A 16,123-nucleotide genomic window follows, 5' to 3' on the forward strand; every position below is an offset into this window, starting at 1 on the left:
GTCATATCAGAATTTGTGAACAAGAGGAGTGTTAGTTACATGGGATGTTTCAATGTGAGTTATGTACAATTTTGCATTAACAGCTTAATAGCTGATATTTTTTACAATCACAAATTTGCTTTAATAGCTGATTATTTCCCCCATTATATACAGGTTATTAGTTGGTCTCACGGTGTGATGATCTTATGTGGAAATTTGTGAGCATTTTATGATTGTATGATACTCCGAGATCTTTACAACGACCGATATCTAATACCAGGATGTTAGTTTTGACTGGCATGCGCTGATCTATTTCCTTTCACAGATATAATTTGCTGAATTATGTACAATCAGAATACAATCATAGAAACATATTTATTTTTTTGCTAGAAGAAATTAGTTATTTATATGTACAAAAGACCTTTTAATATCCTACGTTTCCAACAGATCTACTTATTTACAAGATCTAAAAACAAACTCAACCATCTCAAAGCAGTACACTGTTAGAGAAGCGATCGAGCTGAGATTTGAGCATGTCTGCCAGGGAGAAATGGTATCTTTCAGGGCTGCCCGCTCTCACCGTCTCTTCGTTCTTTACTTGTACGGAAATGGGACTCATCTCTTTCTTGACTGATTCCACAAACTCCATGTCAACCTTCTTGCCTGATACATCTCTCAAATAAAAGGCGTTTATCGCCTTCTCTCCCTCGGTTGCTATGTCTGCTCGAACCACTGCTAGCCCGTTCTCTCGTAGGACTCGAGTTATGTCCGAAAGTAAGCCAACCCGGTTATTTGCACACAGTTCTAACTTAACCCCCTGTCAAATGTAGCATAATAAGGTACTAGTAGTACTTGTCAGCAATAACATTGACTACCCGAAACTTAGGTTACCCCTACTATACGACATCTGTGGCGGTTTTCCATATATGTAGCGATTTCATACCTCACAAACCCTTCGCTCTATCGCTGCCTCTAAGCATTTACTGACTCTATCCTTCTCGCTTTCTGTACACAAGGGAGACCCATCTCTGTGCCTGATAAAGTATTCCTGCATTGATTAATAAACAAACAACCTATGATGTTATAATAGAGTATATATATAATCTAAACTCTAGGAGCAAATATTATCCAACCTGAAATGCATAGCCATCTTGACAGCTCACAGAAGCATGGAAAATGACATACTCCATATCAATGAGTGTACAAAGTGTGTCGAACATGACCCGAGATCTATCCTTACACTCGACATTCACGATGGAGTACCCTTTCTGGTAACAACTCTCAATGGACACAATAGCAGCTTTCGTGATGTCATGATCAAGGCTTTGACTCCCTTCCAAGGGAGAGCGTGGCGATGTTGAAGGTTCGGAATGTGGCATGTCAAAGTCTCTGCCTGAAAGCATCAATTGGTGCAGCCTTCGTTCTACATTTGTGATGGTCGTGGTTTCCGTGCCAACCACGTCAGCAGTCTTCACTTCCTGTTGCTTCATAGTGTCACCAGCCAGGGGAGGGGTAGCCCTGAGTACCATATTGAGATGTTGTTCAATAGAGGCAAGGCGAAGAGGGTCATGAAGAATAGGAGTTAGAGAGGAGTGATCAGAAATGTAAGCAACACAAGCTAATCTAGCATTGTGGCTCCAAGCATGGGCCTCAACTATATTGCAATGTAGGTCAGCCAGCGCTGCTGATATTTCAGAAAACAGGCCTGGCCTGTCTGTTGCTGTCATCTCTATTGCAGCGTGTTCTGTTAATGATCCCGCTTTTGTTTTTGTTTCACTCGTTTTACCTGACATTGAGCTGTTTCTTCCCCCTCCTATTGCCTGCATTTTTCCCATGGTTAATCACATCATTCTAATTAGAGCTGTCACAAGCAGATCTTGACAATGCAATTTTGAAATGAATTACCCATCCAGCCCCCATCCACTCAAGTTCGCATTTGATAGTTGTACATTTTGCCTACCTGCTGAATGTTGTGCAGGACTGTTTTATCCATCAACTTGTTACCCTGCTCATCTTTCACATGAAAAACTGCACATATAATACCAATTGATAAAGTCGAAACATTCGTCATATATGTTTGTTGATAGATTTTAAACTGTCTTTTCTAATAATAATAATAATAATAATAATAATAATAATAATAATAATAATAATAATAATAATAATAATGTTAAATATTTAGAGTGGAAGTAATGAAGGGAAGGATACCATCCATGAACCAGCCTGCATCAGAGGAGATATAGCCCTTTGTAATGGAGAGATTTAGGTCTGTTATAATTTGCACCACTTCCAACAATAAATCTTGCTTGTTCACGCTATCTACCTACACATAATGTAGAATCATACGTATTTTATCATTTTGAACGCGGAAATTTTTACATCGAATGACTGACTAATACTGAATACGGAGCAAATATTTACCCACTTAACAGTTTATCCGTCACAAAAATGAATTATTTACCTTAATCACAGTGCTATCTTCAGAGCTTTCATTATCAATACATACTCTGCAGCTGTTTATGAAAATTACAAGAATCATATGAAAGAGTTGCATTTGCATATTGAATGAAACGATTAATGGAGATTATTTACAAAGATTTATCTACTTGCCTTGGACCATTAATCCTTTCCGGTAAAGTGTCAAATTCAGGATCAAAATAAGGCCAACATACTTTCTTCATCCTCTCCTGCATCCACAACCAATATTTTTTTTTATCAAAAAATTTCCTTCTAAATTGATAAAATGTCACATTTATGCAAGAGATATATCATCTATCGTGTGCTCAAACACATTAAGAAAAACCATAAACAAGAATAATTGAAAAGATATTCAACTTACGAATGGATTGAATAAAATAAGGTTTGGAACCGAGGAAATAGTTGATTTAAAAACGTACTTGTAATTCTCTTTAAAAATTCCAATTCTCCCTCTCTTCAATGAGAAAATTGAATATAATTTACAAACTAATTATTTTATTTTTCTTGTCAAATGTAATAAAGTAAGGAAGAGAGGGGTGATTAGCTATTTTTAGAGGAAATGTAACAAAATAGTATGAAATGTAACCTAAAATTAAAAATGAATGGTAACAAGTGCATTAATTTGTTAAGCCCTCATGTTTGCCTCAATTATCGCATCTTATATAAGCTCAGGGAGTATTCTTTACATGCATATTGGCCTAATGGGGAAGTAGGTTTAATATAACCTTGAATATATGTTGAATTTACGTCTATAACTGAATTAAGAGTTAATTTGTGAAGAGATGAAGAATATGTTTGGGCCAAATTCTGCATATTGTCCTAATGGGGAACAGTGGCGAATCTAGGATTTATGGAATGGGGGTGACGGGGGTTCAATAAAATTTATAGCATAAAAAAATCAAAATATAATTAGGCCCTGTTCTTTTGGACTTAATTTCAGTTCTAATAAGTTCGATTCAAATTCACTCCATTAAGTTCGATTGATTCACTCCATTCAATTGATTCAATTGATTCGATTTAGTTTAGTTCAGATCAGTTCAGTTCAGTTTAGTTTATTTCAACATTAATATTATTATTATTATTATTATTATTATTATTATTATTAATGTATTTACTATTGTTATTACTATTATTATTATATTATTTTTATATTTATTATATTACTATTATATTTATTAATAATTAATTCGTATTGTTTATATTATTATATTTATATTTAATAATACTATTATTATTATTATTATATTATATTTATTATTTTATTAATATGTTCATTATTATTAATATTATTCATAACATATTTATTAATATTATTATATTTAATATTATTATATTAATAAGTTATTATATTATATTTATTATTTTATTAATATATTCATTATTATTCATCACATATTTATTATTATTATATTTAATATTATTATATTAATAAGTTATTATATTAGACCTATTATTATTATTATTATTATTATTATTATTATTATTATTATTATTATTATTACTACTACTACTATATTTATTGTTATATTACTATATTATTTTTTATATATCTTATTAGATTATTATTATTAGATTATATTAATATATTATTATTCTTAATGAATAATATTATTATAATATTTATTATTATTATTGGTATTATTGTCATTATAATATTTATTATTATTGGTATTATTATTATTATTAGTATAATCTTTTTATTATTATTTCGATTCGATTCGATTCAAATTTCGGCTCCATTAAATTGATTCGATTCGATTCGACTCCATTAAGTTTAGTTCAGACAATTTCAGTCCAAAAGGACAGGGCCTTACTCGAGTAATTCATAATACAATTTACGCTAAGAGCGTGGGGGCGATAAAATGCGGTGAGTTCTCTCACGTTGAAAACTATCTAGTACATCGTCATTTTCAACAAGACGAAAAGTAATTTCGTCAATTCTACTGTCAAGCTACAAACAATCTGACTTATTACTTGCAAAACCTAATTCGCTAATTGCTTACAACCAATCTGACTTCCTAATTTTACAGTTTAAAAATTTTCGGATATCAGATCAGATCCGTAAAAAGTCTGACTTCCTAATTTTGCACTGGGCCTTGTAACTTTAGGGGCCAAATGAGATATATACTCATATAAAAATTGTATTGTAATGCTAATTGCTAGCCCTAACTTGTTCGTAGAGTGCAGCCAACAGCCTAACATATCTAAATTATCCCTCTCTCTCTTACCCTTTTTCTCCCTTTAAACTTTCAATTCATTGAACACATTTTCTGTGAATTTATTACCAAATCTCTACCTCTTTTCTAACTTGATTTTCTTTTATCGCGATTTCTATCACCCACTTATTTTTTACCTCACAAAACCAACTTATTCATAAATCGTTTAACTTAATGCTTCTGTGAAGCCATCACCAGAACTGAAATTGTAAGATTGAAGGTCAAGGAGTCCTTAATGTTAGAAATTAGTATATAAATCATGTAATTTGGGCGATTGGTTACTCCGTATGTCAGTCAGTTTGTGTGATTTGCATTATTTTTTTTTAACTATTTTAATTTTTTTTTCTCTAAAATTAATGGGGGTGAGAGTTCACCCCCATCACCCCCTGTATGTAATACCCGTCCTTTTAGGGACCCTTTGACCAGCGTTGACTGACCTTGGGAGCGGGAATAGTCTTAGAAGTAAGTGCCGAAGTCATCTTGGGTTGCGTGTTAAGAGTGGTACTCGATAGAGTAGAGGCTACTCGATCGAGTAGCTAGGTTACTCGATCGAGTAGGGGGCCACTCGATCGAGTGTGTTGGGTACTCAATCGAGTACCCAGTTTTCAGCGAGGGTTTTATATCACGTTTTGTTAAATCCGCAAATCACTTCCGCCACTTTCCATCTATCATTAAGTCGCCTCTTTCCCTCCCCTTCACCTCAAAACCTCCATGGAAGCCTTTTTGAAGATCCTTGGACCTTAGGAGGGTGTCACTGGTGTCGGGTAGCGGTCTCATGCTGAGTTTTCTCTCTAATAGGTATGTCATAATCATCATCCGTGTCCTTGTTCTTTAGTTAGGGTTTGCCTGTTAGTAATAGACGATGGTATTCTGGTTATAGGCGTTGCTTGATCACTGGACATGTTATCTCGTCGGCATGGATTGGTTGCGGCGGCTTAAAGGTAGGTTCGCCTACTCGGTTTACGTAGATGGTCTAGTGTGTCGGATGTTGTGGTCAGTATTGTGTTTGGTTGTTTGATATAGTAATTGTATTGTCTTTGTGGTTGTGATCGTTGTTGATGGTTCGCGAGGCGTGGCCTCGGGCCGAGTGGGGTCACTTGCGGGAGTGGCTTCACGCCCTAGTTTCGCCTTCTGTGGAACCCGCCACGAAGGGATGTGCACATTAATGGACGGGTTATCGCTCGGTATAGTGAGCGGGGATTTGGTGGGTACGGCTGCGGTCCCCATCGGGCAGATCGGTCCAAATGTGGACGATCGATGTGAGGTTGGTTGGATTTGTGATTGATTGTGTGTGTAAGACTGCTAGCATCATATTGTGTTGATAGTTATAGTCGTCATTGTTGTGTCGTATCTCGATCGACCTTGTATGGTTGTTTGTTTGTTATGTGTCCGCCGTGATCCCTTATGGTGAGCAATCGGTCTTATCGGTGTTGACGTTGTTGATAGCCGGAGTCCAGTGAGGATGAGTCTTCACGAGATTCGATAGTCATAGCAAGTAGTCTCGAGTTGTATCTTTTATATAGCTTGTTGGTTTAAATCACTTGTAATACAATATTATAGTTCTTTTATTGACGTTTGATTATTACCGTCCTCGGCAACCGAGATGGTAACGCCCTTATATGCTAAGGAAGGCCTAGTTAAGGCTCCTCTGAATATGGGGTGTTACAAAGTGGTATCAGAGCGACGATTTTGGAACCTGTAACAAATGAACATAATGAACGTAGGGAGTCTAATAAAATGAACCTGGTGTATGTGTAATGGGAGCCCCAGCTGATGCTAGATTTTGGGTGAGTAGGCGTCCTCATTTCAAAATCTTGGCCCCATGATACTTAAGCCAGTCACGTGGTATGGGAATGTGGAGTCCGTGTGTATATGTGTGATGTGTATGTTAAGTGTACCGGGGCTACCTCCGGTTAAGTCTTTGTTAGAATTAATAGAGGTGTGATAGTGATATTTGGGCCGTGTATGGTAAGTATTGATGAGATTATTGAAGCTCTTTGGATGATTAGTGAGCTTATATGATGGTTATGAGATATGTGACGAAAGTTTACGTAATTGCTATGATGATAGTTATAGTATAGTGAGTCATGATTCGAGACATAGCATATAGTAATGCGTTTATGCCTTATGGGATGGTCGAAATTCTTCCGCTGCGTAATATTTGATTTGTGCAAGGTGAATTACTTATGATAGAATGTGAAACATGGTAGATTAATTTGTTTTGAAAGTATGCATTTATGTGATACGTGAAAGAAAGAATTAATGTTAATTATACGCTTCAAATTGAAGTAAACACGAGTTTAGTAGTAACATGTAAAGTAAGTTAAGCGTATTAGGATGGTGGGATTATGTTTAGAAATGATTCGAGTTGGGCAATTTGTATGGCGTAATGTAATGTATGCTTTAATAGTTGAGGCGGTGCGTAGTGATGATAATGCATGAGCAAGTACGATAATTAGTGCCGAATTCCGAACTTAGTTTGGACTCGACACGTGGTGTTGTTTTGCAGGTATTTTCGGCTTACTTCGTACTTCTGACCGAGTATTTAACTGTACTTGACCGAGTGCGAGTGCTTACTTGACCGAGTAGACCTTACTCGATCTAGTTAGGAGGCTATGGAGTCGGGATGTGGGGAAATTTCCTACAGACACTCGACGAAATAGCTTCTACTCGATCAAGTAGGGTGGTACTCGATCGAGTATCCAAGGCACTCGATCGAGTAGGGCGGTACTCGATCGAGTACCCCAAGCACTCGATCGAGTAGGTTACTGTACAGCGAATCCTACGGGTTTTCATAAAACCCCTATTCTTCCTATTTCTTTCCCATTCTCCTCATCCTTCCTCTATATTTCGAAATAGCTAAACCTAATTCCTCTCAAAATCTCTCTTTCTCTTGGGTTAGTGGTGATCCTTGGGGTTGATTTTCTTGTTTAATTCCGTTCTTTTGCTTTGTTAATCAATCAAGGTATGCTTTCCTTCCTAATTTATGCGATTTATTGCTTTGAATGTGTAAGAATGGTGAAATAATCTGAAATTTTCGGTTCACATGGGTAGGTTATTGTTTTTGATGGTTGAAATATGATTCACATGCCTTCTTTTCATGCTTATTGGTGACTAATTGCTGTAAATTAGATTAGAAATTCCTAAATTTGAAATCGAAATTTCTAGGGTTTCCAAAATTGAAATTGATTTTTGGTTGTTTTACAATGGTTAGATGGTAGAATTGAGCCTTAAGTATTGTTTATATCATGTTGGAGGATAGATTTTGATGATTTTACCCTTAGAAAGTTGCCTTAAAACTCCGTCTTAAAAGGGCCTCAAATGGAAATTCGTGATTTATAATTGAAAATTGATGTTGTAATTGACAGTATAAGTATGAGTTGAACTTCAATATGAAAATAGAAACAATAATTGATGAAAATATGCCAAGATTATCACAAATTTGAAAGACCGTCTGAAAAATTTTAGTTGAGTTGTTGTTCATAATAGTGAAGGGTGATAATGATATGTTCTAAGCTATTCTTGTCCATGAACTAGTAAGGATGACTCACATGTGATTAGAAGTGTGTTTGGAACAACATTTAGAAGCATGCTAGGATATTCGAATTTGTTGAACATATGTAATCACCATGATAATTTCTTTCACAACTATGGCTTATGAGTAGTAATAACCTGCGCTTACATGTCAAATTTTGGAAACTGCTGGTGAATGTGTGTACTTAGCTTAATGTTCGAAGCTAACAGGCGTAGATTATGTGCTTCACATGTTGAAAGTTGTTGATAAATTGGTATGCCTAGCTGAGTATATCGAATTCGAATTACATGAAATAAATGCTTGAATGTTTATGCAAGTTGTTAAACTTATGCCTAAAGCGGATGTCGAGACCGAACCTTGGAATCCGCCAAAGTAAGCGGGGAGGGGTAACCCACCCGAGACGGGGAGGGGAGTGGACTGTGGTACCCGCAGTCCCCGAATACCCTACGATTGTTTTTGTTGATTTCAAGCGGAGGGGAGCGTTTTGTAGCCTTACAAAAACGCAAAATGAGACCTACGAAGTGTATAGACACTCTTTGTGTTAGAGGAGTTGGAGATAGAGACGGATGTCCGTCACATATTCGAGACCTTGGGTTTTACGGGTTTGTATAGGCCGAGGAAGCATACTTACCCTTTTCTTACCTTGGAGTTCATGAGCTCTTTTAACTATGACCCAAATGTTGTTGTTGAGTTTAGATTGATGAATACCAGTTTTCTATTGACTATGGATCTGTTTGCCTCTCACCTTGGGTTAGCCAAGCCTCCCAAGGACTCCATCACCGATATCCCAGCTGAGTGCGACGTCTGCCGCCTAATGCCTTGCTTGACTGGGAAGCAAGCTCCCACCTCGAGCAACATGCTGATTAATGACGTTCAGCATATTACCTTGAGGGTCTTTCTCCGTTCTCTTTCGAACCTCCTTTATGACAGAAAGGATATCAGTAAATTGAACAATCATGAGGTCTTACTTCTGATGTCTTACCTCAACCCGGAGCGGGCCAGGAAAGTGGTCTTTAATGCTCCTTCTATGGTTTGTGCTGCCCTTGCCTTGATGGCTTCTTCCTCTTCCCGGTACCTGAGTTGTGGCGCTATTGCCACTCAGCTAACCTCTTTTGAAGCTTCTTCAGAGTACGTGCCTCTAGCTACCCCAGTGCCTACCATGGATCGTGACTACTATCTCGACCTGAAATGGTTGAGGACCTTGGCTGACGGTAGCCTAGCGTGGAGGGTGTGGGGCATGAGTTGGATGAAGATTCCAGCTCCTGAGCACCTCCCACCCACGGAGCCCTTGGAGCCGACAGTAGTGATGGTGGACTCCGATAACGAGGAGGAGGAGGATGATGACAGACCCCGCCATCTACAGACCTATCTCATCGACGACACCATCCTCGAGGAGATGCCGGAGCCGACGAAGGGCGAGAATGCGGGAATTCAGGTGGTGGAGAGACCCAGAGTGGGGAGGGGACCCCGTCGAGTGAGGGAGAGGGCCTCGGAGACTAGGCCACGGCCCGGTAGCACCACAAAGCGCCAGTCTTTTCCATGCTACCCTTACCTCGACACCCCGAGACGCGATCCGATTACAGCGGAGAGAGTGTCATCTACCTTGACACTCCGGAACATGCACGAGATGGCGTACGCTCAGGGGATAGGGACCGAGGGACCGCATCCAGTTTGGTGGAGTGGAGTTGGGGACTACTCATGGGTTTTCCATTCCTACGGGGTGGATCAGTCGACGTGGGGGGCACCTCAGTCCTTCCCTTACGGTGGCTTGACTCCATGGTACGTGGGCCCAGGAGCAGGAGCAGGAGTGGACGCGGGGATTAGAACATCAGGAGCGGTACTTCGGCGGTGGTGGTGATGATGAGGTGATGTTTGAAAGAAAGAAAGCGGGAGGAGGAGTGATACTCCTTGTACTTATCTTTGTTAGTGGTAGTTGGTTTTAGGTGTTGGTATCGTTGTTAGACATTAGTAGTTGTTTTATTGAGACTTTGTTAGACTTGTATTGTTGGCCATAAGGCCGGATTTGATACTTGACTTGTTGCAGGATGTTAGAAGTCGGGGAAGTCGTCCCGACTCGATCTTTATGTGGCAAAGATGTGCATATACGTGATTTATGGCAGGCTTTATAAGGCTTTGGCCTGTAGGTACTCGATAGAGTACCCCGTACTCTATCGAGTAGCTGCAGGAAGACGGGATGAAAAGTTTCTGATCTTTGGGCTACTCGATCGAGTAGCCGAGACACTCGATCGAGTAGCATGGCACTCGATCGAGTATCGCCACATACTCGATCGAGTAGCACTTTATTCTGATGGGTTTTCGAAAATTAAAAATGTTCAATTGTTTTATAATGGCAAGTTTAATGTTTAACGTGGTTGTTAGTGCTTAGTAACATCGTTGAACCATTAATTCTCTATGTTGGAAGTCGTGCTTGAGTTTTCTATGCATATTGTTACCAATTAATAAACCGGTGATAGATTCTTTTGCTTAAATGCTGCATACGCCTTGTCCTCATCCCATTACCGGAATTAAATCTTCTCACATGTTTGTGCATACCATTTTAACGTGCCCGCTAGACGGCGGCTAATTATCCCGGTGGCTTGTGTATGAATTCTAATTTAACGAGTTTGTGCTTAACGAGTAATGTCCACGATAGATAATATGTTTTAACACATGTCATGAATCAAATAATAAGTAAAATGCGTGGAAATTTGGGTGGTGAACTTCGGGGACGAAGTTCCTTTTTAGAGGGGAAGAGTAATGTCGCGAAATAAAAAGGTTATTTTTGAATAATGTTTTGCTTGTTTATAATGTTGTTGGTAGTTGTTTATAATGTTGTTGGTATTATGTTCTGCTTTAGTATAACGAATTACTTTAGTTCTTTAAAGTGAGTGTGGTTGTATGTTTCAAAAGACGGTTATGGAAAAATAGTTATAGTGCGATGAATCGTATTTGAATCACGTTGCCAAGTAACATGGTGGCATTAGTTGTACCACATGAAAGTTAATATGAGACATGTTCTAGATTGATAGTTTGATAGTTGTTACTGTGTGTTGGGTGATCGTGAGTGGCGATTCGTATTATAGTCGATGTTTTATATATATATATATATATATATATATATATATATATATATATATATATATATATATATATATATATATATATATAGAATAACGGTTGACGGTGGTGACGCTTGCATGACAAAGAGTAAGAATCGATATGTATAAATGTGGACGGTGATGATGATGACATGGGGGGGGGGGGTATTTCCAAGAGATAATGGTTTGACCGGGAAGGTTGGTGAGATGGTGTTGGTTCCGTGTCATGAGCGGGAGAGATGAGTTGAACTTCGGGGACGAAGTTCTTTTTAAGGGGGGAAGACTGTAATACTCGTCCTTTTAGGGACCCTTTGACCAGCGTTGACTGACCTTGGGAGCGGGAATAGTCTTAGAAGTAAGTGCCAAAGTCATCTTGGGTTGCGTGTTAAGAGTGGTACTCGATAGAGTAGAGGCTACTCGATCGAGTAGCTAGGTTACTCGATCGAGTAGGGGGCCACTCGATCGAGTGTGTTGGGTACTCGATCGAGTACCCGGTTTTCAAATGAGGGTTTTATATCGCGTTTTGTTAAATCCGCAAATCACTTCCGCCACTTTCCATCTATCATTCAGTCGCCTCTTTCCCTCCCCTTCACCTCAAAACCTCCATGGAAGCCTTTTTGAAGATCCTTGGACCTTAGGAGGGTGTCACTGGTGTCGGGTAGCGGTCTCTTCTTTGAGTTTTCTCCTAATAGGTATGTCATAATCATCATCCGTGTCCTTGTTCTTTAGTTAGGGTTTGCCTGTTAGTAATAGACGATGGTATTCTGGTTATAGGCGTTGCTTGATCACTGGACATGTTATCTGTCGGCATGGATTGGTTGCGACGGCTTAAAGGTAGGTTCGCCTACTCAGTTTCTGTAGATGGTCTAGTGTGTCGGATGTTGTGGCTGTATTGTGTTTGGTTGTTTGATATAGTAATTGTATTGTCTTTGTGGTTGTGATCGTTGTTGATGGTTCGCGAGGCGTGGCCTCGGCTGAGTGGGGTCACTTGCGGGAGTGGCTTCACGCCCTAGTTTCGCCTTCTGTGGAACCCGCCACAGAAGGGATGTGCACATTAATGGACAGGGTTATCGCTCAGTATAGTGAGCGGGGATTTGGTGGGTACGGCTGCGGTCCCCCACTGGCAGGACTGGTCTAGTGGACAGTCAGTGACAGAGGTTGGTTGGACTGTTGTGATTGTGTGTGTAAGACTGCTAGCATCATATTGTGTTGATAGTTATAGTCGTCATTGTTGTGTCGTATCTCAGTACTGACCTTGTATGGTTGTTTGTTTGTTTGTTATGTGTCTGCCGTGATCCCTTATGGTGAGCAGTCGGTCTTAGCAGGTGTTGACGTTGTTGATAGCTGGAGTCCAGGCGGGGATGAGTCTTCACGAGATTCGATAGTCATAGCAAGTAGTCTCTGAGTTGTATCTTTTATATAGCTTGTTGGTTTAAATCACTTGTAATACAATATTATAGTTCTTTTATTGACGTTTGATTATTACTGTCCTCGGGCAACCGAGATGGTAACGCCCTTATATCCTAAGGAAGGCCTAGTTAAGGCTCCTCTGAATATGGGGGTGTTACACTGTAGATCCGCCTATGATGGGGAAGTAGGTCCATCAAGACTTATTTAATGAATTGGGCCGAGCAATCTAGTAACCACAAAGGGCCCGCGAGTAAAAGATTTTAGGGAGATCTCAGAGAGATTTTAGGGAGATCAGGGAGAATATAGTCCAAGGCAGCGGATTATGGAAAGAAGCCCAGTAGGACCCGGGTACAAGATTCCTTGCCGTCCAAGGAATTGGACTTGATTAGGGTTTTTACCCTATAAATAGCCAAAGAGAGGGAGAAGAAAGATCATTCAAGAACCGACATACAAATACAATACATCGTGCTAGCTATATTATCGCGCCATCTCTCTTGTACTCATTCTCATATTAAAAGTTAGTGCAATCATTGGAAGGGTATTGTCCCTTCCCGCGGTCGTTTCCCACATTGGGTTTTCCGCGTCACTAAATCTCTTGCGTCAGTCCATACTAGCATCTTTAATTTCCATATTTAGCATTCAAATAAACAATATCACTAATATACAACGAATAAGTGATAGGACAAGAGTTGGTCGTCACACATCCAATCAAACACATTTGTAATACTCAACAATCAACTAGTTAACGGTAAGTCGAGGTCGATCCATGGGACGGTGTGCTTTGGGTTCTAAGTCTATCTATCTCAATTTATGCTAGTGTCACAATTGATTGGGTTTGTAGTTGTGTTCTAAACTAATGCAAGCAATATAGTAAACAAGCAATAAAAGAAGGATGTAAACAATTAATTAAAAGTGCTAGGATATCATGGGGTCATAGGGGATTCATGGTGTTGATCATACAAACATGTTTACAATTATAAGCAAGCAATTAATGTTGTGGAGGAACCGAGTTGGTTTATGTCTTACGGTTCATAGGAAGAGTTGGGTCCCGGAGCCGAATCGATTAGATTGTACAACACCTACAAGTCGACTTACTTTCCTCCTATTCAACTTCTATGCATGGTCTAACAAGACTCGAGTTGGTTTATATCTTACAAGTCAAGTTGAGTAGATAAGAGATGGTTGTAAATGCAAGGATTCATAGGCTTAGCATTTCATCAAACATAACATGTGCATAAAGTTAACATCACAACAAGCAAGCAATTTAATCATGTGAACATATTAGATTAAGCATGAATCAATCCCATGTTAGTTTTCCCTAATTACCCACTAATCCTAGCTAAGAGACTACTCACTCATTATCATGGGAAACATGTCATTAATGGTGTCAAACATCACAACAAGTATAAACATGATAATAGAATGAAGAAATGAACAATTAAGATTAAAGGGTAAAGGAATTATACCAAACTTGAGGTGATCCAAATAATTAAGCAAAGAATAATAGAAGAAACTTGATTGCTTGATGAAGGGTTGTCAATCCTCCAATAATAACCCAATAATCTTCAATTACCCAAAAGTAACAAACTTGAATAATAAACTTGAACAATAATTAAGGAGAGATTAATGTGAGATTTTGTGGAAAGATTAAAGAGCAATCTATTCTAATCTACTCCTAATCTAATCTAAGAGAGCTTGATCAGATCCCCGCTTTGATTATTTACAAGTGGGGTATTTATAGTAGAAATTAGGTGGATGCATTAGGGTTGACTAAGGGCTAAACTAGTAATTACACTTTTTAGATTGAGCAGGGAGAAGCCGGTATTTCTCGAAGGAAGGGCTTCTTTCTTTGAAGCTCGAAGTAGACGAAATTGTGCTGTGAGGGAATCCGGGCGGATTGGTGTTGGGACGGGCGGATTGTAGCAGGGGAAGACGGGCGGATTTGGGTGAAGACGCACGGATTCTGCAGATTGGGGACGGCCGGATTCTAGAGAATCCGCACGGGTTGGAGTGCTATCTCGTTTTCTCTTCTAATCTTCCCTTTCCTTCATTTCCACTTTATTCTTGTGGGATTGGCCTTTATTTCTCGCTCCCTCTTCATACTAGTCCATCAAATATCGTCAAATAGCTTCCGAATACGCACGAAAGACGGGAATTTCCGCCTTATTATCTTCTTTCCTACAAAACATATAGAATGCGATAGAAAAGCAAATAGGAAGGTTTTGACGGATAAAATGGCCATAGAATGTTATAATAGTATACAAAATAGGCTCAATTAGGGGACTGAATGTGCGCAAATAATGGTCACATCAAATATCCCCAAACCGAACCATTACTCGTCCCGAGTAAAGAGGTGACAAAAACTAGAGCTTTATTTAAACTAACCTACTAAAATAACCGATATGAGACAATTAGCGGGTCTCACTCCGCCCCTTCAACTCACAACAAGACAACCATGAGGTAGGATGCCTTCTTGCAAGGATAGGTGGGTCTTGCCAAAATGGCGACACATCCAAACATTAAGCACACAAAAATCAAATAATGGATGCATCTACAAAAGGAATAGCCACTTCCTCATCAAGTGGCGGAGGCAAATAAGAGAGAACAAATTTAAGAGCATATAATCCTTCACAAATACTAGTTCAACAAATTACTAAGGCTAAGAGGATGGCACTAAATCACCTCCAAATGGTGTTAAACTAGACTACTTTCGTCCTCAATTTCCAAATGCTTTCGTCAAGAGCGATCAGATGGTGGTGGAATGATGATCCCTATGATGCTAGTAGCATATGACATGACAAGTCTCGAATTCTCTACAAAAGTAAAGGTCATGGATCGTCCTAAGCTCGACAAAGTGGCTTGACAAAAAGGCTTTTTGGGAATGAAATGCTCAAATCGTTATAACCAAAGGTGGATATGACTAGTATTCAAAATTAACCTCATTTAACTTTCACATTTCAAAAATTTAAGATGGGATTTGTCCCTTCCGGGCTAGTGTCCTTTGCTTTCGCCAATCGCTTATTAGGCAACCGGTTAACCTCTAGACAATAGCTTTTCGGGGTGATTTTCACTCTGTCTCTGGGCGGTCGAATTCACAACCGTGTGGGGGCCCAATTCAATGGATCCCTCTCCAAAGCACATCGAAGTGGTACGCCTCCATCAAAACAACTAAATTTCTCAACATTTCAACATTTCATAATATTTGAGGTTTCCTTAGCATTAACTTACTTCCACATGACAAAATTCTTTGAAATGAGCACTTCAAACTTATTGATAGAAAGTATTTTTAGGTTGCCTTACCACAAGGTCAATCAAGGTCACCTAGACAAGTTAACCAAGTCCACATCGCATCACGGGGTTGGATAGGTGACTCACATGCAAACCCTTGACTAGGCTTTGGGTCATGG

The 16,123-nt window shown here is 39.1% G+C and overlaps 1 protein-coding gene across 2 annotated transcripts; it reads right to left on the reverse strand.

Moving 5' to 3' along the window:
- Positions 1-266: 266 nt before the first annotated feature.
- LOC141611076 (ACT domain-containing protein ACR2) lies at positions 267-3,092 on the reverse strand. Of its 2 annotated transcripts, none has more exons than XM_074429487.1 (8): positions 2,819-3,092; positions 2,590-2,666; positions 2,441-2,492; positions 2,188-2,302; positions 1,940-2,007; positions 1,113-1,799; positions 923-1,027; positions 267-796 (listed from the first exon to the last, which is right to left on the reverse strand). In XM_074429487.1, the coding sequence occupies exons 2-8, from the start codon at positions 2,658-2,660 to the stop codon at positions 467-469; spliced, it is 1,428 nt and encodes a 475-aa protein (XP_074285588.1). In that variant the 5' UTR covers positions 2,661-2,666; positions 2,819-3,092; the 3' UTR covers positions 267-466. The 2 variants fall into 2 exon arrangements, with proteins under 2 accessions (XP_074285588.1, XP_074285597.1); XM_074429496.1 differs by having other exon boundaries at positions 2,877-2,961.
- Positions 3,093-16,123: the final 13,031 nt, after the last annotated feature.

This window comes from Silene latifolia, chromosome 1 (genome assembly GCF_048544455.1).
Source record: "Silene latifolia isolate original U9 population chromosome 1, ASM4854445v1, whole genome shotgun sequence".
Lineage (NCBI taxonomy): Eukaryota > Viridiplantae > Streptophyta > Magnoliopsida > Caryophyllales > Caryophyllaceae > Silene > Silene latifolia.

What these genes read in the sequence shown, in the direction of transcription:
- LOC141611076 (XM_074429487.1), bottom strand. Translation starts at nt 2,660, where the DNA reads ATGAAGAAAGTATGTTGGCCTTATTTTGATCCTGAATTTGACACTTTA. An exon ending in GAAAGGATTAATGGTCCAAG is followed by an intron (nt 2,493 to 2,589) that starts GCAAGTAGATAA and finishes TTTCATAAACAG; the next exon opens with CTGCAGAGTATGTATTGATA. An exon ending in AAGATGGCTATGCATTTCAG is followed by an intron (nt 1,028 to 1,112) that starts GTTGGATAATAT and finishes TAATCAATGCAG; the next exon opens with GAATACTTTATCAGGCACAG.